The sequence below is a fragment of the Lepisosteus oculatus genome, chromosome 8 (assembly GCF_040954835.1).
Source record: "Lepisosteus oculatus isolate fLepOcu1 chromosome 8, fLepOcu1.hap2, whole genome shotgun sequence".
Lineage (NCBI taxonomy): Eukaryota > Metazoa > Chordata > Actinopteri > Semionotiformes > Lepisosteidae > Lepisosteus > Lepisosteus oculatus.
Genome location: NC_090703.1, coordinates 49,579,454 through 49,605,502, shown reverse-complemented (window position 1 = coordinate 49,605,502; position 26,049 = coordinate 49,579,454). Strand labels below are relative to the sequence as shown.

Genomic DNA, 26,049 nt, shown 5'->3' with positions numbered 1-26,049 from the left:
TGTGGTAATAGTTCCATCCTCTGTCTGAACATCTGCCTGCATCTGTTTCATCCACAGAGAAGAGCACCAGCACTAGATAAAGAGTGGAAGAGTGTTCACTGAATATTGTTAGAGCGATCTGAGTACTGCATATAGTGTAAACGCAGCCACGAGACACAGACTACAACCACAGGTGATCCAGAATACAGCATAAGCTTTTCTGTATGTGCTCTAGTCTGTAGTCCATTAGTATTAAGTGAACACAAACACAAATCACTCCCTTTAACTCTTCTCAGCACCTAATTCTGATGTCCATGCCTTTTTGTTTTGATAATCTTAATGTGTTTCGTTTTTCTTTCCAGTGTATGGTTTTCTCCTGCCTGGAGAGCATTTAAGGTTTTCAGTAGAAGGTATGTAAACTCTGCTGCAGTATCACTTCTCACCACCAGATGGAGCTGTCTGACAAGGTTTTGCTGTTCGTGTGACTGCAGGATGAACAACGAGATGGACAGTACCGTATAAACTACAGTACTGTATATAAACCCCATCTGAAAATGTATAAACAATGGTCACAAACACTTAACCCAGACAGCTGCAATGGAGCTATCATTGAAACCCCATGCCTTAAAGTTGTAAGCATAATGGAAAATATAAAAAAGAAAGAGTGCATTTAATCACTTACCCTTGCATTTGTGTCCATACCATCAATACCACTAAAGAGTCATTGTGTTTCAATTGAGACATGCTTTGCAAATGCTTGAAATGTTCAAAGTCTGAGTAAATGAAGTGTAATAAAAAAGATTAGTCATTTATGTTTTATATTACCAGTGATGCAGGAAGATCTCAATTAGCTTTGCATGGTGGATTATTTCCATTCAAAACACAAAAAGAGGCCAAATACTTTCCGTGTCTGAAGAGACCAAAAAGGCTTGTTTAGCCCAGGAAAGGACTAAGCATCATGTGACCTGTGTGAATTGAGGACATACTGCTCTATAGTGGGGACAGTGCAGGTCATTTGGCACAAATGGCCCGTTTGGTAGTAGCTAATTGGTTCAAGGATCTCATCAAGATAATTCTTGAAAGAAGCCAGGATATTGCCTTCGATAACTAGCTGTGTAGCCTGTTCCACGCCTCCACAATCCTTTGTGTAAAGGTATGGTGTTTTACTCTTGTTCTCAGATTTAAATGTTATTTCTCTTTGTGTCCTCTGGAGCACATTTCATGGTTGATTAAGACGTCCCGTGGGTTTGTCAGTGACATTGTCAGGGCCTTGGAAGATTCAGAATATGGGATTCAAGGCTCCCCAATCTTCTGTCTGTTCGAGAATAAAAGGGTTCAGCTTTTTTACCCTGTCGGAACAGGAGATTCTGTTAAGCCCAGGAGTGAGCTCTTCTCTGTAATTATTTCAGAACAGCTGCAAAGTAATTAGCAAATTGGTTTGCGTGCTTCAGTGAGCTCTTGTAAGACTGAAATTTCTACATGTATATTAAGAAAAATGTTGTAGAATTGTTTAGCTGTAGCCGACATTGGCAGCTGTTATTTAAAAGCTGTTTTGTCCACTGTAATCCAGGTAAGTTCCTTACCTGTCGGATCTCAGGAGGGCAGACTAAGACACGAGGATTAGGCTAACCCAGGGCACAGATTGTTCTAGTTTAGCCACACTTTACTTCACGTGCAGATGTAACCTCTGGACAAGCCAATTTTCTGAGTTTTAAAATATTTAAAGTTCCCTTCTTTTTACCTCATCAATACCCTTTTTTATCAATTTTAGTTTTTTATGCATTTTTATTCAGCATTATTTCCTGACTTAATTCACTCTTATCATGTAAATGGTTTTAAGGGAATTAGCGCAGGATTGTAGCTAGACAGAGGACAGTTATGTGCAGTGCATTTCACTAAAGCTCAGGAACAATAGAGGCTTCTGGACAGGAGCAGATGAGAACAAACTGTAAAATAAAAATCACAGCAATCTGAATTACTGGCCTAAATGCTATTAACCCAGGTTCCAGAATGAAAGCAGTGATGCTCACCTTCAATAAATCCCAAGAGTGCTGTCCAGACCCCTGGGGTGTTGAAAATGTAATCACAAATTTACCTCCCTGCCTTCAAACCATTTTAAGTGTTTGACTTGTTTTTCCAGAGCTGACTTTTCCCTTTTCCTTCACAGTAGATCAATTCCTACCCAAGGAAAAGGCTTTTTGTGTGCCTATTGTATGCTGCCAATTTAATGAACACTAAAAGTAGCAGAAAAAGGAACGACAATACAGATCAATTTTCAAAGCCTTAAATTTAATTTATTAGTTAGTTTGATGTCTCTTTTGTTTAAATGCACCGAGAGAGCAAATCGCAGTTAGAGACTACCATTGTAATGTCATAGTGTTCAGCCATAATGCAAGTCTGCACTGACTACAGGGTTAAGTTTAGGAGCTCGCACACATATGACTACAGGGAAAACTAAACTACAGTTCGCAAACACTTTATTGGGAGCATCATGCTCGCTTTTCAACAGGTGGAGAAGATTTCCATTCCGGGGCATGTGCAGCGCCGTGGTTCTGTGCTGTGGACTCTATCTAAATACAGCAGGAATGTGGACGCTTTCATCGCAGGTGCAGCTGGGAAGAGGCGGACATGCCTGGCGGAGCCGCAGGTCAGAGGCCGGCGCCCAGGATGTTTGTGATCCAGTTGTAGTACTGCGACACCTTGGTGTAAACGCCGTACTTGCCATCCAAAGCACAGCCCTCCCCCCAGCTGACAATGCCCGTCAGGAACCAGGTGTCCTTGTATTTGGTGACATGGGGACCCCCACTGTCCCCCTGGCAAGAGTCCTTCTTCTCCCCCAGGTACCCGGCGCAGAACATGTTCCGCGACACCTCGGTCTGGCTGCTGATCTTGCAGTTCTTGCGGTCGACAAACGGCACCTCCACCTTCTGCAGCACGACGGACTGCGCCCCGCCCTGCGCCAGCTTGCCCCAGCCGCTCACCACCGCGCCGTCGCCCGGCTGCATCAGCCCCTCGGTGAACTCCTTGGGCCCCAGGCACACGGGCACGGCGAACTCCCGGAGGGCGATGGGCTCGCGGAGGCGCACGAGGGCGATGTCGTGGTTGTACTGGCTCCTGGTGCTGTTGTACTGGGGGTGGATCTTCACCTCCGCGATGTGGTGGTTGCTCTCCGTGCCCTCGTCCTTGGTCAGGTCGTGCTCACCTGCGGGGCAACCGAACCAGGTGAGTGGAGGCAGGGGCGCCGACGCCCCCAAACCCCCTGGACCCCCAAGCAGCCGAACCGCGCAAGCGCTGTGCACGCTCGTGTCAAACACCACTAACAGCAGCAGCGATGGTACTGCATCAAGGTGCAAAGGAACGTGAAAAGAGATCATAATAACAGAAACAGCACAGCTATAACAGTGCAAAAAATAGAATTAGTAATTGATTTTTATTAGCCTTCTGTGATTTAACCTGCACAGTATACTGTAGCTGCTAAAGAGCGTCAGTCTTTGTGGAATGGTCTGTCCCCCAGGCGTCTGGGGGTGCGCCACTCACCTGCCCTGATGATGATGGAGCGAAGAGGAATTTTATTGCCAAAGCAGTGAGCTGCTGTCACGATCCAGTTCTGGCTCAGGATGGAGCCCCCACAGAACCACTGGGCCTTGGCTTTGTAGATCATCACCACCTGCAGCGAAGGAGACCAGGAGAGTGAACAGCAGGAGTGCGAGAGCTTGATCTGTGTAACACAAGGCTTTTTAAAACTATTACCATTGCCAATAGAAGACCTCAGGAATAGAATTACAATAGAGTAAGGATTTCAGTTCTGCCTTCAGCAGTATTGTGTCATAAACACATCTGTCGATGCTGTTTTGCAGACAGGTCTGGGCATGGTGTGTGAAAGGACAGAAATAAAAAAGCCGGATACATACATCGGAAAGCAGAATCCCGGCAGGCTCACAGGCCTCCGGACAGACACGCGAGTGAGCCGGAGCAGCCGAAATGACCGACCTGCCAGGGAATCTCTCCGGGCTGGCAGGTGTTGCCTCCCACGATGCGCGTTTCCTGTTTCTTGTCGGCGAGGATGGGGGTGAGCGTGGCGGTGGAGTTGTCCGGAAGGGAGCTCTCCGTCTCGTTGTCCGCCTCGATCCTGCGCACAGACTGGGAGCCCGCCAGGCTGGAGCTGACAGACAGGCCCAGCTTTCCGCAGGGGAATGCAGCTGGCAGGGGGACAGAGAGACAGGGCTTGGACGCCACGCGAGGACCACTCGGCCATTTTGTTCTTTTCTAGTCTATAACAGGGACCAGCAGCAGCTTGGAAACTCAGCTAGAGAATCCTCTCAAGGAGCAGGTGGGTGATACCTGCCCTTTAGATTCACATGAGACCTGCTGTACATATAATCTCATCATCCACCAGCAAATGCTCAACAGCGATCATGTTTCAGTTCTTGAGTTTTCAATTCTGGAATTCGCCTGGAGACACAACTTCTTACAACCCACCCATTTTTCTTCCTTTATCCAGGTGGGATTCTAGTTGACTGCGGCAATAAAAGCTGAAATTGATTCACTCATCTGTCTACGGAGCATCAGTAGAGTGGAAAAACAGTGGTATCCTTCTCAGATGTTACCGATGAAGTGAGGTCTGAGGGGCGGGGGTAGGTATCCAGAACTGTGCGCATCGTACCTTCAGCCACACAGTCCCTCCTGTTCTCAGCCAGCTTGTATCCCTTCGCACAGGAACACGCCACCTTTTCCTGAGGGTGCGGCTCACAGAAGTGCATGCACCCTCCATTGTTCAGATCACACCGCCGGACAGTCTCTGCACAGGCACAGAAAACACTTCAGCGGAAACGTCCTCGGTGATGGTATGGAGGGGGGGTATTTTTATTCCGATTTCCGATATTCCGATAATTGTTTCTGAGTGTGGCTTGTCATAGCCTCGAACTTTTACAGACAACCAAAATCCCCCAGGGGCTGGTAAGCCTCAGAGCAGAAGCAATTAGAACGGCCGAGCCAATAGCTGACCCCATTAACTCATGAAGCATTCAGATCTCTCAGGATCAGGAGAGTATGGAGCTCGTAATTCTGTTTCCTGCTGGTAGCAAGGGGGCTCGGTCACGTGTTTCAGACGTCTGGTGGCTTCAGCAGAGCCATGACAGGGTAGTAGTACAGTCAGTGTGGTGCAAAGACTCAGGCCTGAGCTGTAGTAAAGCGTTATGTACAGTACAGAGCTCTGCTTGCTTCCATGTACTGTCCGCCGATGTGAAGCTGCTGAGGAAAGGCAGTTTATGTTGTGGGTTGGTTCATGTGTGAGTGCAGAGGGTGTCGTTGGTGGCAGGTTATGGTTCTGTACAATAAGCTAACATGTCACTTGTGCCCCAGCGCGGCTATGTTTGTGTAGCACTTGAGCTTCAGGGAGGTGAACAACTGAGGGCCGCATCTTTTGAGGAACAACTACTGTAGGTCACCTAACCACTTCTTTGGATGCAGAAGTAATTGGAAACTGATATCCCAACAAGCGACTCCCTGGAAAACAGATGTTATTTTTAGAAGAAGCAGCAGAAATAGCCCGGCAGCCCTTTCCTCCTTAGATAGAGAGGCTGTGTCCTCCCCACTTCTCACCTATCTCACAGTTCTTGCCATCAAACCCACTGGTGCACCAGCAGACGTAGGAATTGATGTCGTCTTTACACAGGCCTCCGTTCTGACAGGGCGAGGAAGCACACTGGTCTCCATCTGAAAGAAAGGACTCGCACACTGACCAGAGAGCACACTCCTCTCCCCCGGGGAAAAGGCCAAAGAGAGAAACGATTGTGAGGGAGCAGAGACTGGATTCTTCAAGAACAGTAGGAAAAATCCATAAATTAAAGTGTTATAAGATTCATAATGATAATTATAGATTGACTACTTACCAACATATTTGTACCAGAACTCCATCTGAAAGCAAGGAGAGAAAAGAGAAAATAATTAATACACAAGAACTATTTGTAGTGGGAAAAAGATCCTGGTTCCCTTTTATATTTTGCTTTTTGAATAACTGGATTCTTGGATATCCTAAAGTTTTTTTTGTCTGGAAACATGATGTTCTTTTTGAAGCCAACCCTAAATCACCTGGTTCTTGACCTACTAAACCTACTCTTGTGAGACCAAGCCTGAACCCAAAACAAATTATCTCACTTATGCACCAGTCTCTCCATGCCTGTAAATTCAAGTCCAGACAAAACCAACCCTAAATAAATTTGGTGGCAAGACATAAGTCATGACAAATGTGCTTTCTCTTAGTCTTCTATGCCGCTATCCTATGTCACAAAAAACAAATTTCAGGTATGCACACCTGCGCCACCTGCTGGTAATGCGATTCGTGACATCATAGCATTTTGCAGTTCTCAATACTGTACTATATCAACACATTTGTTACAATAGCTGAGAACTGGTATTTGGATTTATTTCACGTAAAAACCCATTTATGCATGGTTTGATTTATGGCTGCAATCCCATGAAAAGGAAAAAAGGAAGCATAACTGTTTTGTCCTTGTTCTCAAACACTTCTCGGGCCTCCTCGAAGTTGCATTTCTCCTCAAAGCACTCGCGCTCCAGGTTCCCGGGGTACATCTCCTCTAAAAATCCCTTGTTGTAGCGCCGCTCTCTCCTCAGCACGTCGGAGGCCGAGCGCAGAGAGAGGAAGACCGAAGCTGCAAGGCGAGGAGAGGGGAGGAGGGGAGGAGGGAGGCGAGTCTGAACACTGAACACAAGCTTTAACACAATAAGGATCTACTCCAGCTCAGCAAACCTCACAAGGCAGAGAAGCCAGGCAAGTCATTATCAGGGCCACCAGTGACCCAGGAGGAATCGCGCCACCTGCTGGTGACAGGGCCACAGGCACCATGGGCACACGAGAGAATAAGGAAGAGCCGCAGAGAATCAGTGCAGACGGTCAGGAGCTGCCAGTACAGAGATGTGTGTGTGGAGGGGAGACAAGAACACAAGAAAGAGAAGAACAAGCAGGACAAACTGCAGGTTAAGATGAAAGTAAATTCAATGGAAATGAAACCCACCATGTTTCCGTATTACAGGTTAAGAAGAAAATCCACACAGGGGATACACAAGCTCACAAGAACAACGTTGTGATGGAAATGTAATACGATCTGCATACAAAAGTGTTATTTACATACACAGACTTCACCCAGCTCTCCTCATTTGTTTGGGAATGATCTGGCCAGCTCATAATCAGGGTATGAATAAGCCTGGTCAAGCCACTGGGGACACTACTGTCCTCATAGTTACTCTGTCTGTTCTCAATCAAGTCAGCAACACAGAGAAATAAGCAAATAAAAAACAGATAAATGGGACATACCTTCACAGTTGTGGCTACATTCCTGTGTCACCACAGAGATAATAAAAAGCAAGAAGATTTTTGCCATCATGTCTACTCTGAGAAATCCTCAGATTGAGAAGACAGGAGAAATCAGTCATCTAATCGATGAAGCGCTCCAAAGTACAGCAGGCTGTTTACATTGTGGGACACAAAAGGTTACCTCAATCTCTAGAGTGGTGTGTCTGTCGACACACACCCACAGTCAGACAGGTTGTGTGTGTGTGTGTTTGTGTTGTATTTGTGTGGATTCTGAGTGCAATTTGGTGGAGTGGATTGTTGTGTTGACTGTACCGATTGGTTGTATGGTGCGAGGTGGTGTGTATGTGTGAGTGTCAGCGGAAGTGTGTTCGAGATGTGAACCTTCTTTTTAAAGATCTTCCATGCATTCCTAGCTAGACGCTGTTGCTCTGGGGGGGCCTTTCTCATCTCGCTTCCATGTCTTCAGAAACTTGTGTCTTTAAATGTGGAAGACACCATTATAACGTGATGTACAGGCTTAATTTTAAAATGCTTTGCGAATGTACCATCTGGGTGCTTTGTCCTGTCTGCTGACAAGCACAGAGCTAATCCAGATTTTTAAAGCAGCCGATCTTCAGCAAATATTGACATTTGTCTTAAATCTTGCATCACTTTCGCCAACTTTTTAAGCAGTGATTAACCAGACTTTCAACAGGACACAGGAAATCGCAGAAAGCAGGTTCTAGCTACTGTGATGAGCTGTAAAACTGTGTAGGGAGTGTTCCTTATCACTCCAATACCTTTAACTCCACGCTGTGTATCTAAGTCTTAGCTGGTTTAATTTTAATAGGTACATTAAAAATCTGTCCGCCATAAAATTGGCAGCATGTTATTTTTTGAGTGCTGAATAATTACAGAATACTTGTAAAAGAAATGACAAAATCAGAAATTATTTTTAAATTGCAAAGAGCCCTGGTATTTTATCTCATTTGAGAAGCAGAAGCAATAAGCATAGGCATAAGCCTAAGCTGACTTTATATGGAATGTGAAATTCTCAACTAAGACTGCAATTCCTGCTGTCCGTTTTGAATCTGCTGCTCATCACATACTTATGCAGTTTCTCTTTAAGGAGGAAAAGCAGATCTCTCAAAAAACAGAGCGCTGAATCGGATCCTGTTCTTGCAGCGCCCTCCCCTGTGAGCCCTGTGAAATGCACCCCGATTGCACAGGGTCTTCTTAGCCAGTAGATGGCGATTTGTACTGCACCCGTTCTGTAAGGAGTCTTGACCTACAGAATGCAAGAGTGTCCTCAGCAGGTATTGCAAAAATTGGGGTCACCAAGTGAAAGAAGCGAGAAACTAGTCCTGAAGAAAAGCTCCATTTTGCATTGCTAGAACCACCTTGTTTCTCTGCAGCGAGGTTCCTGCTGTGGAGCTCTGGCGCCCAGCTTCTGACCTGATTGCAGAATGTCCCCCCCTACGATAGAACCAAATGAGAACAACAGGAATCAGCTTGTGTGTGAGATGCAACCGGTCCCGTATTTCATTTTGTTGGGTATTTTAAAAGTATTATTCTTTTGCCCTGACGTGAGGAAAGCCGATAACCCTCATTCTGACCCCCAGTTTGATGTTTCCTTGCCATTGGAAGGTTTTGCCCATGTGACAAAGCCAGCTAATATTAGCAGAATAGTTGGGAACATAAAAGTGTGCTGAGGAAGACTGGCAGAGTTATTTATATTCTGTTCACAGTGGATAGCAAGGAGGTGTATTTATAAAACCGACGCTGCGGAGATCACAAGGTTTTGTACCTGGGACTTCAGAATGAGGAGTCTGCCATTGTCACTTGGCACATTCACAGATACAGAGTCAGTTCGCTGGCTCAGACATCATTTCCATATCTAAGCAGCACCAAGATAAATCTGGCAGTGCTATTGATGATGAAGAGATTGGGTAAATATGTCTGAATGCCTCTGTCTGTGAAAATGTGGCTTGTGATGAAGTTTGCCACATCTTAAGATCCTTGGTTTTTCTGTCACGTACGCATGCAACGTATGGAGCCAATTAAAATGATACATTAAGGAATAAACATTGGGATTTACAGCACGCTGTGATTGGGAAATCAGTGTAAAGGTTTTAAAAAATGACACTGTGTCTTTAAGCTGTCTGGTATTTGTTCTGCAGTGAGAATTCAGGAGGCCTCTGTAAATGGATTGGACTGTTTTATAGGCAGGTATGGAGATGCTAATCTGACAACACTGCAGACGTGAAATTGATGGGCAGGTTTTCACACAGAAGGAGAGAGGCAGATTGAGAAAGCGGAGCAATGGGAGATAAATAGAGGCGACTATCAGGAAAGACGGCTCCTAAGGATTGTAATAATGCAACTCTATAATCTCTGAGCTGACAAACACGCAGTGAAAAATGTGAGATTAAAAACACGCGCTGTCATTTCTGTCTACTGGAGGAATACGTTGCTGCTCAGACTCTCCCATCCAATCATGAAGACTTTCTTCCAGAACTTCCAAAGCTCCGTTTAATGACGCCTTGACTGAAGTGAACTGGCAGCAAACAGGAAACACAACTGCAGGTGGAGGGTTTTCAAAACAATGGAAAGCCTCTGGCTCTTACTGGGCACAGGCCTCTCATTACACTCCTGCTTATGATTCGTCCGGCTGAACCTATCACTCACTCCTCCCGATGAACATGGTGATTCACTTACAGCGTCTTAGACATGGTACAGTAGGTAACACATGGTGTTTAACAACTGCAGTACAGACAGTAAACAACTTCTCTGGGGCACAAATACTGTACAGAAATACCCTTCATCTGGGGGGTCGTGTTGCTAAGTTCTTCTGTAGTTCGTGCATTGGATAGCAGTTAGCAAGAGATCCACACTCGAGCACCTCAAACCTGAGCCCTTTCCTAGTTTGTATTCAAAGCCTGTTTGCTTGCACAGCCAGAACCCCACTGATTTGTGATCCCTCGGTTTTTAGCATGACATTGGAGTGTAACAGCGTTTCTTTCCCTGTATGCGTCCTGTAGCCTTTAAACTAGTGAGTAATATGTACTTTAAGATTATATATACAGCTTGCAAAATCACATCGATGCTTTAGCACCCCTGGCACTGCCAAATGACAGCTTTTAAAGAGCAAGAGTGAAAGGAGCAGGATACATCATCTTATACAGGACTTTATATTTCTTAATATTGCTTTTCTGCAGATGTTATCCACGATCAATAGTAGTGGTATAGTACTGGAGAGCTATTCTAATACTAAGGGACGAAAAGATTATATTTATAGTAAAAAAGATTTTAAAAGTATTTTGAAGATTCATCATCTGCTTCTTCTCAGGTTTAATCAGTCTCTGGAGACATCTTGTATTCCAGCTGGGTAACCAATATGGGAAAAGCTGGAGGACTTTTACTAAAGATTAAAAAGAAACATCTCACACCAGGTAGTCTGCATGATGCCACAATCCATTCCAGTCAAACACACCTCCTCTCAGTGGAGACCTGGGAACAGGGTATTAACACCTGTGGAGCAGAATGTGGAAACTGTCTTTTAGAAAGGACTGAGACCTTGTCAAGAAAAGATGTGGTCCCACCAGGAAAGAGTGCCTTTAGGAACTGCAACTTGTTTCCTTGTGCCTGGCCTTCTTATGCTCTTCCTCTTCTGCTGCGTGAAGGAACTCCATGCCTTGCACATGTCCAGCGAGTAATTTGAAAAACAAACTGGATTCAACTTCTTGCTATTTGTGCAACACAGTCCTTTCCTCCCATCTGCAGCAGCCAATGTAGAGTGGGGAGAGCCTTTTCCCACCGAGGAGCTGTCAAGAGAGCAGGCTGGTGGGGGTCTGGTAGCGGCCGTGATTTATGAAGAGCCATGATTGGTTTCCCTGATCCACCTATTCCTCCTGACATGTGCCGTGAGCAGTAGGGAATTCTTGCCGACTCCAATAAGACAAGCAGCTACAGCAGGAAATCAAGACAGGCAGGATGATGACAAAAATGTGATGCCCTGTCAACTGTGTTGATTGCATCCAGTGTTGAAAGCAGCAGCAAGGCCACCTGGATTCTGATTCCCTCCAGGATGGAAGCACAGCAGCTGTAATCGTGGAGCTATTTAGCAGAGGCAGTGGCATCTCCTGCCCACGACAGATTCTGTATGTAGTGTTCTTAAAACAGTGGCCTAGAGAAGACTGAGAAGGACATTGTTTGATTGAGCCCTTGATAAAGGAGCTAAAGGATGTTTTTCACTAATCAAATCTTTCAATCTCTTGCTCTGGTGATTAAATACTTTCTTCAAACACTCAAAGAACTCCATTTTGCCCTTAAAGAAGAAAACCATCCTATAAGCAAAAGCATCTGTTCTGCCTCTGAGAAGTCTATTAATCATGGTGAGGGACTATGATGCATGAGGTGAGAACCAAGCTGCTGTTAATCTGCTACAAGGCCTAGGTTATATTGTCCAGGCCAGAATGATCTTAGCTATATTAAATAGAGCACTAGTAGATGAGTCTATGCCTTCTTTCCATCCAAAAAAGAGTGACCAAAGATTGCAACTGCTCCTGTGTGCTTAACCACATGCAAGCCTCTGGGTGCTGGAATATGGGTATGAAAAACCAGAGCAGCCCACCTTAAGCACTGAGCTCAGCTAATCCTTTTGAATAGTAAACCTTAATCATCAAATCACTGGAGTGGGGTTTGTTTTTAAACCACTCAAATGTATCTGATTATAATTGCATATATATTGCAAACAGTAAGGACACAAAATCATATACCGTACACAGGGAAAGGGTTTGACATCACCCAGTGGCTGAAATCTGAATTTTAGGGGGTTGTCAGAATTGCTAAAGATTGGCTCTCTAGGTCAGCTGTGGGGAGATTTCAGTCCCGATATTTAAGCAAAAGCTTGATAGCAATGACTGGGCCAAGCAGTTTCCATCACTGAGACCATGATGTTCACTTTGTCTCATAACTCAAGGGGCCCTCTCCTTGTCTTACAGTATATCCACTCTCTCCAGGGTTGGTCCAGATTAACCTTTACAATCTTCAAGCAAACACGTCACGTCAGCAAACACGTTTCCTCAATTCTCTGCAGAAACCACTTGTTTTCAGGCTCTGTGGTTGCAGAGCTAACTACCGACCAAACATGTGCAGCTGTTTCTTGGTTGAATTTAATTTATTTCAGCTACGTCCGAACAGTGAACAATGACTCTCCCGATCATGCTCCTATTACCATAAGACATACTGTATCTTCTTTTTTTGCTGAAGGTTTACCTCACCTCTCACTATTAACCAAACAGAAAAGTACTCTTTGTCTGTAGGTGAAATATGTAGTAACCCCTGCCAAAAGAAAAAAAAAATTTCAACTCTCCATGAATGTTTATCCCACCAAAGAGAAAATATGAAAAATATTCAGTTTAATTGATTTGTAATTTCTGTCCCGTTTTTTTCCCTTTGGATCAAAGAGTTGCTGAAACATCTTTTCTGGGTTATACACAAGCGTCCATGAGGTGGCAGTGGCATATATACTTTGTGCCTGTGTTTGTAAGAAGACAGGTGATCAGCTCAATCACTCAAACAACCAGTGGAAGTTATTAACTGAAGTGTGGGAGGGGTAACAACGTCCAGTCAACCTCATACAGCTGTTCCCAATCACCATCATTATGAAACTGGCTACATAAAATGAACTCAAACGCTTCTATTCTCCCATCCCTCCTCTGCCCCCTGGTTCACTCTCTGGACTGGGGTTTGTCGTTTTCCCAGGCAGCCAGGAGGTTACCTGTTAACCAGGGGTGTAAGGCCAAACGTTTCTCACCAAATAGTCCAAGCATTCACAAGCATTCAATCCTTGAATGTTGCTGTCCCTAGTTCCTAATTGCTTTGTATGTTTGGTTCAGCCTCCAGATCACACCTATGTCGTTCAGAAGTTGGGAGCCATGCTGGAGAATTCAGATTGGACATCTTTCCTGGTGCTGCTAATTCCCGATGGCATCGGTCTTTTGAAGAACAATCTGCCTCTGAGGATCCTTCCATTTCTAATGAGAGGTTTTTGATGAGCAGCCCTACTGAGCCAAAAGTCTTAGCAGCAAAGCTCTTCTTAATCTCTCACTTTGTCCAGCTCTGTAACGCTACACCACTAAGCCTGATCTGCCTCTCCTTTGGGCACCTCTCGTTATCTTTAATCTGCTCTGCAGTCTGACAGGAAAGGCTTACATCTCCTTTCCTTAGTCTTTTTTCTTATTAAGCACTTTTAACCCCCCCACCCGAAGTATACAATTGCACACACAATGTAGATCCTTGCACTGTGAGTGATCAGTTACTGCTTACTCTCTCTGACTCAGAATGTTTACCTGTGTAGGCCTTGCTGAGCACCAGTTTACACGCTGCATAATTAGGCAAAGTTAAAAAAGCAAGGTTTCTATTAAGAAGTACTTTGACTGCTTTTCAGCTAACTAATACTGACAGACAACATGGAATATCCTTTTGGCAGTAAGATACACTCTTATGTTCTTGTTTTGTGTATTTTAGCTTATGAACTCACTGGGAAAAGCCCTCTAAAAATTGTATTGGAGTCGTATGAAATCATCAAACCTGTTTCTGAGTCAGATAAGTGGAAAAGATTTGACAAAAATAGCCCAAAATAAAGCTATCAACCCATAACTTCTAGAGACCTGTTAGTTTCCAGAAATTTCTGTGACATGGAAGACTGGTTTGAAAAAGTGACCTTGGGCTACCAGCGTCATGATTGTTCAGAGGTTTTCTAATAGAGGTTTCTACATCCCTTCATTCCACAGACACGATGACCTGGACCCTGCCTGTCAAACTTAACAAGCCTCAGTGAACGTGGGAGTAATCCAGCAGCCATTAACTGGAGGTGAGAAAGGGTGTTCCCCTTGCTCATTAAAAATGACAATTCTGAGAGCAGCAATGTGCCGCTTGTTCAGCTTCCGAAGAGGAGATGTCTGGAAGCTGGTGGGATGACAGCAGGTGTCATAATGCTTCTCTGTCTCGTTCCCGTTCATAACCCGGCTCTTGCGCTCTAGCTAGAGGACAATCCAGAGACTGCCCCTGATTTAGTATAATGAACATACCGCAAACTCAACTCCTTTTCCAATTGCTGGCGTCTGTAGGGTGGATCTCTGCTGTATGCGTCATGGACACTGGAAGAAGCAAAGCTGAAAAGCCCTTTGGGTGAGAACCCTGTTGATGCTGCTATCAGCCTCACAGCTGTGGGAGCCAACTCATTCGACACTGAGTATTCTCTGGATTTTCACCAGGTAGGGTTTTAATTGCTCCACAGAGACAGAGCATTAATGAAGTACAAGGTTAGTAATGGGAAAAACCGAAGTGCGGGATTAAGAATCGTAATTAATCACAGTGGCTTTGGTGAGCGCACATCTTCTGAGAAGCAGAACAAAGCCTGTTTCTCGAAAAAGGGAGCAGGCATAAAACCAACTGTAGTGCGAGATCTGAGATCTTCCATGATTTCCACAGCACGTGAGCACACTGATAAGAGCCTGCTCTTGGAAAAACTGTTTCAGAAAACAGCAAAGCACCCTGAATGTGAACCTAAGACACAGACACAGAAGCCTTCAAGGCCCGGACATCCCCAACGTGCCCTGTGTTGTAATACACAATACTTGTGTATTAATGATACAAAGGTACAAATTGCAGGTTAGAAACTGAGTTACAGGTGAGCACACAATGAACGCCATGCTGTTATGCCTATTTCCTGTAAAGTGCTGGCTTAAGACAGGAGAATAGACTGTATTTGAGAGGCTGGTGCTTTTCTGCCGTACACACAGCTGGGGAAGGCGAGTGTGTGGCGAGCAGGCCAGGAGTCTGGGGTTTGGAGGAGGGGTCCTGCAGTGAGTGTTGCATAGAGTGTTTGTCCAGGGGATTGCTTACACCAAGCCATGCAGCAGAGTGAGGCTCTCGGAGGAAAAGTCTGCGAGGCACAGGAAAACTGGGGTCATTAGCCGGACTTTTCTGAGGAGCCCAGGCTGAGCTGCCAGCTGTATGTAATCACTGTGGGGATCAGGATTAAGGTGGGTAACAGGGAGATGAGGAGGAATGGAAGCTTGTGGTTGCAGGAAATGCTGGGTATGCAGAAAGCAGGGGAGATGGGAGGTCTCTCAGCTCCCAGAAAAACAGCTCCTTGTCTTAAGTTACTGGCAACACTGACGCCCGGATCTACCCCACCACTTTGCACACACTGATACTTTCGCCTACCGTGATGGTGCCAGGACTATGACTCTATGTTTACAGAAAAACAAAAAGGCTTTGAAGCACATGACTTCTGTCCATTTATGATCATTTCCAGAAAGGGATGACTCAAAGAGTCAGTACTGTTGGGCTCACAAGAGCTACAGCTTTGCATCAAATTATCTCTGCTGACAGTTCTATAATTAGAAGGGCAATGAGAAACACAGGAGCATATAATAATTAACTGTTTTAAATACTGTATGTAATGACAATGTACTCTTCTGATAATATTTAAATATGAGCTGTTTTTAAACTCCTTGTTTAATAAGGTTAAGCTCAAAGCAGAAGCATTAATTATCAAGACGAACAGGGTTTTGAAGATCTGAAGATGAGTGATTAATTTTTACAGAACAAGACCTTGTAACCCACAGCCCTTCTATATCAGATGCTAAGAGTTATCGGCTTCTGTGCTTTTGTCTCCTGTATAATAATAAAAACCTGCATACATCATAATGGCTCATTAATTGCTTTATTATCTGAAGAGCTCACTTGCGTGGCTCCACCATCAATACCTGTGTGTTGGATCTGTGATGAGGAACATGTGACACAGGTGCAGAGAACTTTGTGGTGAGCTACAGTATAGCATTAGCCTGCCCTTTTCCAGGCTCCCCTTCCTTTGCAGAGCAGCCATGGCATGGGTGTGTAAATATGCCCCTGAGATAATGCTCTCCCCATGGAAAAAGGGCACACAATACGCACCTCTGATATTCTTGTTAATGAGAAAGCTCAGCCTGTTTGTCTCATAACTTAGCTCAGTTTGATTTAAAGCTTGAGCAGTCAGCTTTAGCAGAAGGAGCCGTAAACACTGTATACCTCTGCAAGTGTGAAAAGACAGGATAGATTACTTACTCATGGCTAAGAATTGAATAAACTGTAATTTACTTTTAATTTTAATAACTAGTTTTGGTAAATAAATGTAGTTTTAGTTACAGTTCAGTCCCCTGTATTTTGAACGTATTTGATCTTGTCAAGAATTGCTTTAGTACCACCAGTAAGCAAGTCACTGCAGTCATCTGTGCAAGAAGAAACAGAAGCATCTCTGCAGTCTGCCTGGTGAGGCATGGATAAATATGTGGAAAAAAGACAACTTAGTAACATTGAGAATGTGTTCTTTATACTATATTGAGGATACATAACACCAAGAACATCAATTCCATCACAAAACAGATTGAGATTTGTGAAGCTGATATGAACAATGAAACAGCATTACTGTACCTCAGTCTCATTAAGGTGAATAAATGCTGCTGCTTCCAGTTTTAATCTCGCCTAAGCATGTTTTAAAAGGAAACGGCTCAGGTGAGGTGAACGGTACTGGACTCACACATCTGAGCATCTTGGGCATTTCAGTAAAAATGAACGCTGTCCAGCTGAGGCCCAGCAGATCTGAACCCTGTTGCACTTCCCGGCCACCATAGAAATCAGCCCTTGCACAGGTCCCTGGGGAACAGCCTTGCTCCCTTCCAGTTTTACAAGACTTAAAGGAAGAGACAGCAAAGCCTGTAACATCTGCAGCCTTTCTCAATAATCTTTTCAGCTCAGCAAAACAGCCCTGCTACTCGGCTGCCGGAAAATCAGTGCTAAGATCTAGTCAGTTGAGAATGGAAACAAATTCAACATTGTCATTCATCAGTAAACCACTGAATAACCAGGGAATTGTGCCCCGAGAGGTTCAGGAGAATGCAGCTCATAGGTCCTAACATAGAAGGTTATAGTGGACTGCAGGAGATACAGTATATTGAATCCACATGGTTTACTGAGTAAGATCCAGGTGGATACTTGTGTTTTTCTCTTTTGAAACAGTGCAGGGCAGGGAGGCACCCAGGAAACTGCGTTTATGGAAATGACCACTGTCAACATTCCTCACTTTACTGTGCCATCAGAGTGCACAGTTTGTCATTTCACATTTCTCCTGGCTCCCAACAAGAGGATATGCATTGAAGACAGAAACCTCCACTGTCCTTGGTAATAAAAAAATCTAGAAATCAGGCTTTTAATCTGGCCATCCTAGTGTTAAATACTCTGGCTTCTCAGGATATCATGATACAAATCAGGCTGGCAATGTACAGTAGTATTCATTGTTTAGATTTTTTGAAAGATAAAAAACCCTTCAAAAGCAGAAAAAGAACCAATCCCACACTCTAGCTCTGTGTATGTTTTCCTACAGTATGCTCATTGACATTAATGTGATATTTTAAAAGTATATCACCATTAATTAGTGTAATTATTTGAATGATTTTAAAGGGTAATGTTTCCCACTTCCTCCCTCTCAACACCGCTTTCCCCACCAAACCTAAGCTCTTGACATTTCAATACTCCGCCTGATATTTTGCTGAAGGGATTAAAAAATATTTTTACATAATTATTGCTTTTGATTTAGATGGAAGCAGGGAAATAATAATTATTTATGGGTGTAAAATACACCCATAATGCATGTATAACCATGCTAATGGTTTCTGTTGTCTTCCGAGAAGATTAAATGTTTTAACTACTGTACAGAAAGGCAGAGATGTCCAATTATGTTAGTATTGGATTTGCAGTATTTAAAATTTGTGAGTGAACAGAAAAACACAATGCTTGTATGTTGAGAGAAATGTTTCATTTTGTGTCACATTCTGTTGAGCAATGTAATCATCCGTGTTTTCAGATTCTTACATGCTATGGAAGAGTTCTAGCAAAAAATGCATATTTTACACATTTCTTCAGCATGAAGAAGAGAACCTAAAAAATACCATGACAGGAAATATAGTTATTGAATCTGATTATTACTGCATGTTAGAATCCCTTGTCTTGGATTTAAAAATGTTTCTAAAATGTGAAGGAATGTAGCTTGAAGGAGTCTGTTCAGTGTCCCTGAAGTCTGTTCGTCAGGGCATTGAGAGCTGGAAAAGAGGACCACACTTCTCTCCTCCTGCCTGGCTCCGCTGAGCTACGTGTCGGAAGATCTCCCGTGAGGATTCATCGATTGAGTCGTTCGCTGGGCTCTGGCCAGGGGCCACTTGAAAACTGCCTCAACCACAACCACCAGAAGGATGCGGTATCACTTTCTTCACCTCCTGCAAAAGACAAGAACTAAGCAAACTTCAGCAGGCAACAGGAAAGCTGATGCCCACCAACGGATGTGAATACCTGGGGTTCGGCGGCCAGCCTGGCGTGTAGTCTGGTCTGACAGCCGGCCCTGAGACAACTGTGTGCGTTGCAGTTTGGTTCGGGTTCCAGGAGCTGACTCAGCTGAAGAGTGTGAGTGTGTGAGGAGGGAGAGGGGGGTCACATCTCTCACAGATCAATAATGCCCTCAAGCCTTTTTAGCCCCAGAGGTCCGTGCAACCAATCTATGAAGTCGCCTTTATCGTTTATCGTTTCTCCTCACGCCATTTACACATCCTCACAGGACGATGAAGCATTTAAGTCCCCCAGTATAAAACTGAAGCCATTCAGCCTGGGAAGCACTGTGCCTTTTTATGGTAATCACCTGTGAAGTCACAACGGGAGCAAGAAACATTGATTTTTCCACAACCCCCAGGAAGACTCAATACCATCATTGTTTCCATGGAGCAGTAGCCATGTGGTCCGAGCTGCTTTCACAGGGGGCACTGCTGAGAAGCTGGAATTGAAATGATGCTGGGCTGGACTCAACACGCATGTGGATTTATCCATCAATAGAGTACTGATAACGTGCATTCCTGATCATGTGTATTTTGTACTGCCCCTGTGCCATGCACAAAATATTTAGGAATTGTCCGGCTTCACAGTCCTCCTATTTTCATTTCCATTTGTGCTGTTTTTATCCTCTTTTCCGAATCCCAGCAAGGCCAAGGCACTGTCTGATCACTTCCAGAAATGCAAGTTAGAACCACTGTGAGTGGCTCCCTGCCCTGTTTTGCTCCAGAAAGAGGAAAACAGAAGTCTCCTTTGGGAGACTCACTAAGTCTAAAGCGTATGTAGTTTCAATATATCTCATGCTCTCCAGATACAGTACCTGCTGTGTTAAGAGCCCTGCAATGCTTTCTCCTGGACAAACAGGATAATTAAAAGCTGTGATGTGTTTGCTTGTCTTGACCCGTCACAACTAATGGAGTTCAAATCTTTCATCAGCATGAACACAGAAGGCTGTAGCAGCCCTTCTTTTACTTTTATTTTAAAAATCTTCATGTTTGTTTTAGTCTTTTTTTGGCATTTTCTAGCTGCGGACTTTATTCCTCAAAATTAGTTTTGATTCTTCTCCCAGCTGAAATGAAGTGGAAAGACAATGTTGTTGTAATGATATCAGTGTTGTGCTCCTTGGTAGCGTAATGGTGCCCTTGCTATTTTAGACTTTGTGTGGCCAATCATGAGCACAATTCTTAATCTAGATCATCATAATCACTGCCTCTTGTGATGGTCTTGGCAAGAAATTCTAAAAGCAGGAAAAACGTAGATTTGAATGTTATCCCCGCAATGCCTGTATGATATCAGGTTCCCATCTTTCTTGAAAACCAAGCCAAACAATCAGTGATCACTTAGTAATGCTGAAACAAAATCCCTGGAAAGGGATGTACAGTATCTAAAATTCCACAGCAGCTGTCTTACAATAACTCCAGTGTTAAAACATGAAGCAGTCATGATTCTCACTTTGATAGGCGTGTCCTGGGTGTTTCTGAACACACAAGGTGCCTTATGCACCCCTGTCCTCTGAGTCCTTCCATTTCTCTCCCTTTTACCCTTACACACTTTCTCTGGCACTTCCAAGCCCCTGCCCACCTGCCTGCCAGTCAAGAGCCGTAGGGGCGGTAAGCTGAAATTGCTCTGCCTCCTCTCTGCTGGGCACCTCAGGGAGCAACTGTGCTGACACATGCAGCCCAGCTAAGGATAGCAAAACTATTAACCAAATCGGAGCTGGTGCCTTCTAGACAGAGCAGCCTGGCACCATGTTGGCCCACTGGATGTCAAACAAGTTGGCTGAAAACGTTCGAGAGAGAGAGATGTAAGTTCTGCTGCAGGCAGCTCTAGATTCCGTGCTTTGCAGCGAGCCGAGATGAACTCATTTGCCTGAAATAGCTCTCCTTCAGTTCTCGTTTCCTCTTGTGTCATAGCAGGCGCTCATCTCCGGAGCTGACCCCGCGGAGACACTGGCTGTGTCTGCTGCACACAGCCAAAGAACGCTCCCGTTTGTTCTGGAACTGGCTTGTTGCTTTCAGTGCACCCAGCAGCTAATGCACTGCACATTAAAGCACTGACAGCTTTTATAAGGCCAGTATTGAACGGTCTTCTAAAAGGACAGGAGCACCCATTCACTTTCAATTAACACTGACACCCTTCTGCTAGTGCAATAAAACTGATTTTCTACCTAATTTTCAAGCAAGACTTAATAATCCTTATGTGTGACAGAATTAGTTTTATAGCCCTATTGTTGTCATATTGCTCCATGGATATACTGTATGTATCTGGCGTTTAGTGGCAGTCCTGGACAGTGCTCAATGAGGGCTACAGACACCCCCAAATTTTGTGAAAACCCCTGAGTGCCTCATCTAGCTTCCCGTATTTTACAGGTCCAATATATTCCACTTACTTCACAGCACCTCCATATGGAGACAAATTCCTAATACAAGAAATTGTATATGGCCAATAAAGTGATCTTATCTTATCTTCTTCAGCTTGGCAGGCTACTTCAATGGAAAAAAAACAAAACAATTTTGAGTAAAAAGCACAGAACAGCTAACCAGATTGCCATTGGCCCAGACTGAAGAGACTAGCCTTACGTCACAGAGGAGCTTGTAAACTGCTCTCTTTCTCTGCTTTAGAAGATAACAGCTGTTTCCTTGCCTGAAGCAAAATCTAATGATTTTGCATTTTTTAACTTTAACCAGATTTTCTGCATATTACTAACAGACACGGCCTCTAAAACTTGACATGCCTTACAAGGAGCCAGTGAAACTATAGAGGATACGTACTTCATAGACTGTATATTTTGTACTCAGTGAAAACAAATACTCATTCACGAAAATTGAAACATCCTTCTCAGCCTCATGTTTATTTTCCCTTAATCTAAAGGGTTCAGACTCCAGACATTAGCATTAGTCTCCAGCCTACCAATGGAACCCAGTTTTGCAGCAGAACTAGATGACAGAGTGACACATTATGTGTGAGAATAATACAGCCAGTATGAGCTGTGCTGTTTTATCGATTCACAACGGTACTTGTGGTCTGTGTGGGTTACCTGTGCAAAGGGACAGGAGTGTGATGTCAAGCTCAGTGGCTACGACTCCTTTGTCAGTAGGGACAACTGGCTGACCCTCCTGTGACCTCTGAACCCTAGGTCAACACGTGTTCATTCAGTCCTCACTGGGAGCACATCACTGGCATCGCAGAACTGTCTGAAGACTCTGACAGAGGAAAAGAGAGAGACTGAGATTAATGTAGAGCTGCTGAAAAGCACGTGTGTTTTATGCTTAAAATAGAGAAAGGTAATGGGCTTTTTAAAGCAGCTTTCATTTTATTGAAGCGCCATTTAAGCTTTCAAGGTTCAGTAGTTACTTGTCAGCCTAAATGTGATGCACACGCATTGTTGTGGGCTGGAAGAGGGCTGAACAAGAACAATCGTTTCATTCCAGATGTGTCACTCAGATGCGTCATCTTTAAAATACACAAACCTGCCTGGCAGAAACCTCTTCTCATTCACTGAACTGGTCGAAAATGCTCCAGTGGTCTTTCAGTAAGCTGTATGTGCTCCCAAGATGACATTTATAACTAGACAAAATAGACAGCAATCAGCTGGATCACCTGGGATGTATCATACAAGGCACCGAGGATGCTGCCAAATTTAAATTTCACTTGTCATGTGGCTTGTAGTGAATACGTGTTGGAAAAACGAGACAATTGCAAAACCAAGGAGGCAGAACAATTCCAGCTACAAAGTCATTGTAACTGCTGGGAGACAGAAAGACACGGTTTTTGTGTTAATAGCACTGGTGATAATCGTAATGGAAATGAATGATCTTATTTTCTTTTCCAAGAGTGCCAGTCAGCTCCCTTCTTACCCCACAGTGGGAGTTATCTGGGCAGTATCTGCTCCGAGATGGACAGGGCGAAGTAGTCTTCCATCTGTGAGTGTCTTATCTAGCTCTCTCTGATGTCACAGCTGGAAGTTGAAGTCCCTGCTATGGACACAGTTGTTACACCTTGGAGCCAAGTACTTCAGCTCGATTGATCCAGTGCACCTACCTGTAAAATGGGGACCAGTAGGGCTGGGAATTACCTTGTGATGGCTAGATCCCCATGCTGGGGGCTAGAGTGGGCCCCATACTCTCTGCCCTCCCAACTCTGTGGTGTCCAGGGTAAGATCTGACCTTCTGAACTTCTGGATTTGAGTATAGACCTTCCTCTGTGGGCTTCAGCACTGCTTCCAGTTGGTTTGTTTTTTACATGTCTTGAAAGAGGGATCTTTTTTGTCCCATATCACACTGGCTCTGACTGCCTGTGATGATGAGGCTGCTCCTACTTTCAGAAATGAGAGAGGAACAGTTTAATCCCAGCATTCTGGCTATAATGAGCACTCGCTATAAATGTACATTAATCTGACATCCTAGCTAGCAGGAGGATTGACACTGTAGATGAAGCAGGTCGGATGTCACAGATGGAGACATTTATACATTACATGACGATCATCCCGCAAGGAACACTCTGGAGCTAGCTTTTCATGACTGAGGATCTAGCCATAATCCAGCTGCTTCTCAGCAGGGTCATGTCATGTCCTGTCAGTTTTACAGTACTGCAAGAATGCACAAAGCTGTCGAGTTGAAACGCGAAGATGCAGATTTGTTAGAATAATGACAAAAAAGTGAAATTCATGAACATGAGTATCTTTATATAAATGACTATTAATGCATCACAATGTTAGTGCCTCTGAATTCATGAGACATACTGTCTGTCTTTCTCTCCTGCACCTCAGTGTGTCATATACGGTACATTCATATTAAATAACACTTGGAAAAGCCTGATGCCTGTTTCAGAAATGCAATGCAGCCATAAACAGGGACAGTACTGCAGCAACAAAGCGGGTATTTTAGCTCTATCTGAAATGTAGAGAAGCAGGATTTAAATTGCTTATGGAATTTTACAAGTGATGCAATACTGCTGAAATGTGACAAAGAGCTGAAAGGGAGTGAGGGGCTGGGAATGTATGAAAACTGAAGCTCCATATCACACACTAAGGGTTTTAATCAAATGCACTGTGTGTAATTTAGCCAAATCAAATTTGTTTGTTAACTAACATAGCTTTTGTTATATCAAGCGATGAAACTGTGGAGCCAGATACTGTAAGTGTTTAGACTCAGACTGGATTATTATTGCTAGCTGAAACATCAGTGACAGGAAAGGCTGCCTATGACTTGGACAACACATCAGAGTCCTGGTCATTTTGTAGCCTCTATAATTATTATGACTTGGGAACATAGCTACAGAACCAGCAAGAGAGCCTTGTATCTCAGAAGAATTTGGAGATTAAAGTGCACAAGACACCAGTCAATATTTCATCGAGGCTGTAACCCTGCTGCTAATTTTTCGAGCGCAGTCCGTGACCTGTCCAACCCCTGGCTTCCATCTGTGATGACTTTATTGATTTAGATTCTGCTCAGCTGTGTTTGCTTTCTTAGCAGCTCAGGCGGTGGTGTAATCACTGTTAAACCCAAACCTCATTACTGTTGGGCGGGGTGGATGTCATATGACAAACGGCTTGAGGCCATGTCAACACCCCCCCCCCCATGCCTGCCCCCCCACCACGTTGCTTCTTTCTCCAATACCACAGGTGCTTCCAGGAGAACAACCACCATTCGATGACATTTGAGGTGATTTCAATGTCTCTTTTGCACCACATGGAATTTCAGGCTCCCGGATAAACCTTCAGCCCTGTACCCTCTCCTTTATGTCATGACCCAGATAAACATCCATGGTATTGCTCCTGAATGCCATGTGGTTGAGGGATCAATATATCTTTTTTTGGCCTAGCCAGACTTCAATGGAACTAAGGGTCAGTCAGTTCTGGACACTCCAGAAGCCACAGGCTGGAGAAAGCAGACTCCCAGGAGTAACAGTCCCTAAAAACAGCAGTTCAGAACAATCAGACTGAAACAAGCAGAGGCGAATTCCAAGAAGAATTTGTTCATTTCTGGTGTGACGGGACCGCTGAAGGCTCGACAACTGAACGTCTACAAGTTTTATTCTTCTTTTTTACTACTCGACATGGATTTAACTTCTGCTTGTTCATTCTGCAGCTCACACACGGGTTGTAACTCTCCACACACCTCTACAAACCACACAGCTTTGAATCAACTAGTTCTTACTGAAATCCCTGCAAAATAGGTTCTAGATGGATATGCCACAAAGGGTTTACGTTATAGCCAAATGGGACATTTTAATGGGGCTGATTCCAAACAGCTTGATGCAAGTGGTGTTACCAGCAGTGTCACTTAGAACGTAGCCCATCAAAGCACGTCATTTTGAGTGTAATAGGACTATTATAATTGTTAACAATTATGTCCTTCTTGATTTATATGGAATACTTGATGATCATTTTCAACTGTTTTTCTTTAAAATGAATAATTTTCATTTTGTATTTTTGTTCAGTATACTCAAGTGGCATAGAAGGCAGCTTGACCTTTGTCTTATTTCCTTCCTAGTACTGTATGTCCAAATAGAAAGAGATGTGGTTAAACTCAGATTATTCGGCTCAGAATCAGATCTACCATAAACATTTGGCCAAAGCTATGTACCGGGAGTCAGCACTGGTGAAAGAGCTATAAAAATGTGGGTCATTTCAATTTAATAATATTCATAGGCTGGAAAGACTCTCTATGACCGACACATGCTTGTGACAAGTCTAATTTCTCTCTCATTTTTGAAACCTTATCAAAGCGAGGACTTTGTGCAATTATTCATGATATGCATCTCATGAGAATGTTCCACTTTTCTGAGTACTACAGAAAATGATCAATTTATTTACAGTTGGGCGATGAGGCGGGTTCATGAATATGGAAATCGGCCTCATCCACAGAATAGGTGCTCAAAGCAAGCGCTCTTGGGTCTATAACACTTCCAGTGTGTTGTGTTCTCCCTTTGTTTTCTCAATGAGGCAGAGGCTATCAAAACATTGGAGCCTCTCCAAGACAAATCTGTCCTCCTCTGCACAGTCACCACTGAATCCAGGGAACCGCAAAAATATCTCTGCACTGGTCCCCCTGGCCATGATTACACTGACCTTTCTAGAAGCACTTTCACAGCGATTCCAGAACCCTAACTCCAGAGAGAATCGGAAGCCATGATGAAACTACTGTAAGCGGCTGACTTTCCAGGTATACTGTATAGCCCTGGGGGCGTACTTTCTCTTTCGGGTACGCAGCGGTGTTATAGACATTCACCAGAGCGTTTCGGGAGCGCAACACCTGTCCGCCGCCGGCTCCTCCTCACGATCAGGTGCCGTTATAGTGGAGAATAAAAGACGGAGGCAGAACACTCTTTCC

At 44.1% G+C, this 26,049-nt stretch overlaps 1 protein-coding gene and 1 long non-coding RNA gene across 4 annotated transcripts; both read right to left on the bottom strand.

The window, feature by feature from the left end:
- Positions 1-2,247: 2,247 nt before the first annotated feature.
- Positions 2,248-7,767, bottom strand: f9a (coagulation factor IXa). Its single transcript, XM_015351523.2, has 8 exons — positions 7,313-7,767; positions 6,481-6,650; positions 5,871-5,895; positions 5,581-5,694; positions 4,643-4,777; positions 3,970-4,178; positions 3,517-3,646; positions 2,248-3,181 (listed from the first exon to the last, which is right to left on the bottom strand). The coding sequence occupies exons 1-8, from the start codon at positions 7,380-7,382 to the stop codon at positions 2,628-2,630; spliced, it is 1,407 nt and encodes a 468-aa protein (XP_015207009.2). The 5' UTR covers positions 7,383-7,767; the 3' UTR covers positions 2,248-2,627.
- Positions 7,768-16,651: 8,884 nt separating this feature from the next.
- Positions 16,652-25,088, bottom strand: LOC107077910 (uncharacterized). Of its 3 annotated transcripts, XR_011190289.1 has the most exons (4): positions 22,186-25,088; positions 21,753-21,918; positions 18,686-18,787; positions 16,652-18,612 (listed from the first exon to the last, which is right to left on the bottom strand). It is a non-coding gene; the product is annotated as an uncharacterized lncRNA (long non-coding RNA). The 3 variants fall into 3 exon arrangements; XR_001478888.2 differs by having other exon boundaries at positions 21,753-25,088; XR_011190288.1 differs by lacking the exon at positions 18,686-18,787 and having other exon boundaries at positions 21,753-25,088.
- Between the last annotated feature and the right edge of the window lie 961 nt (positions 25,089-26,049).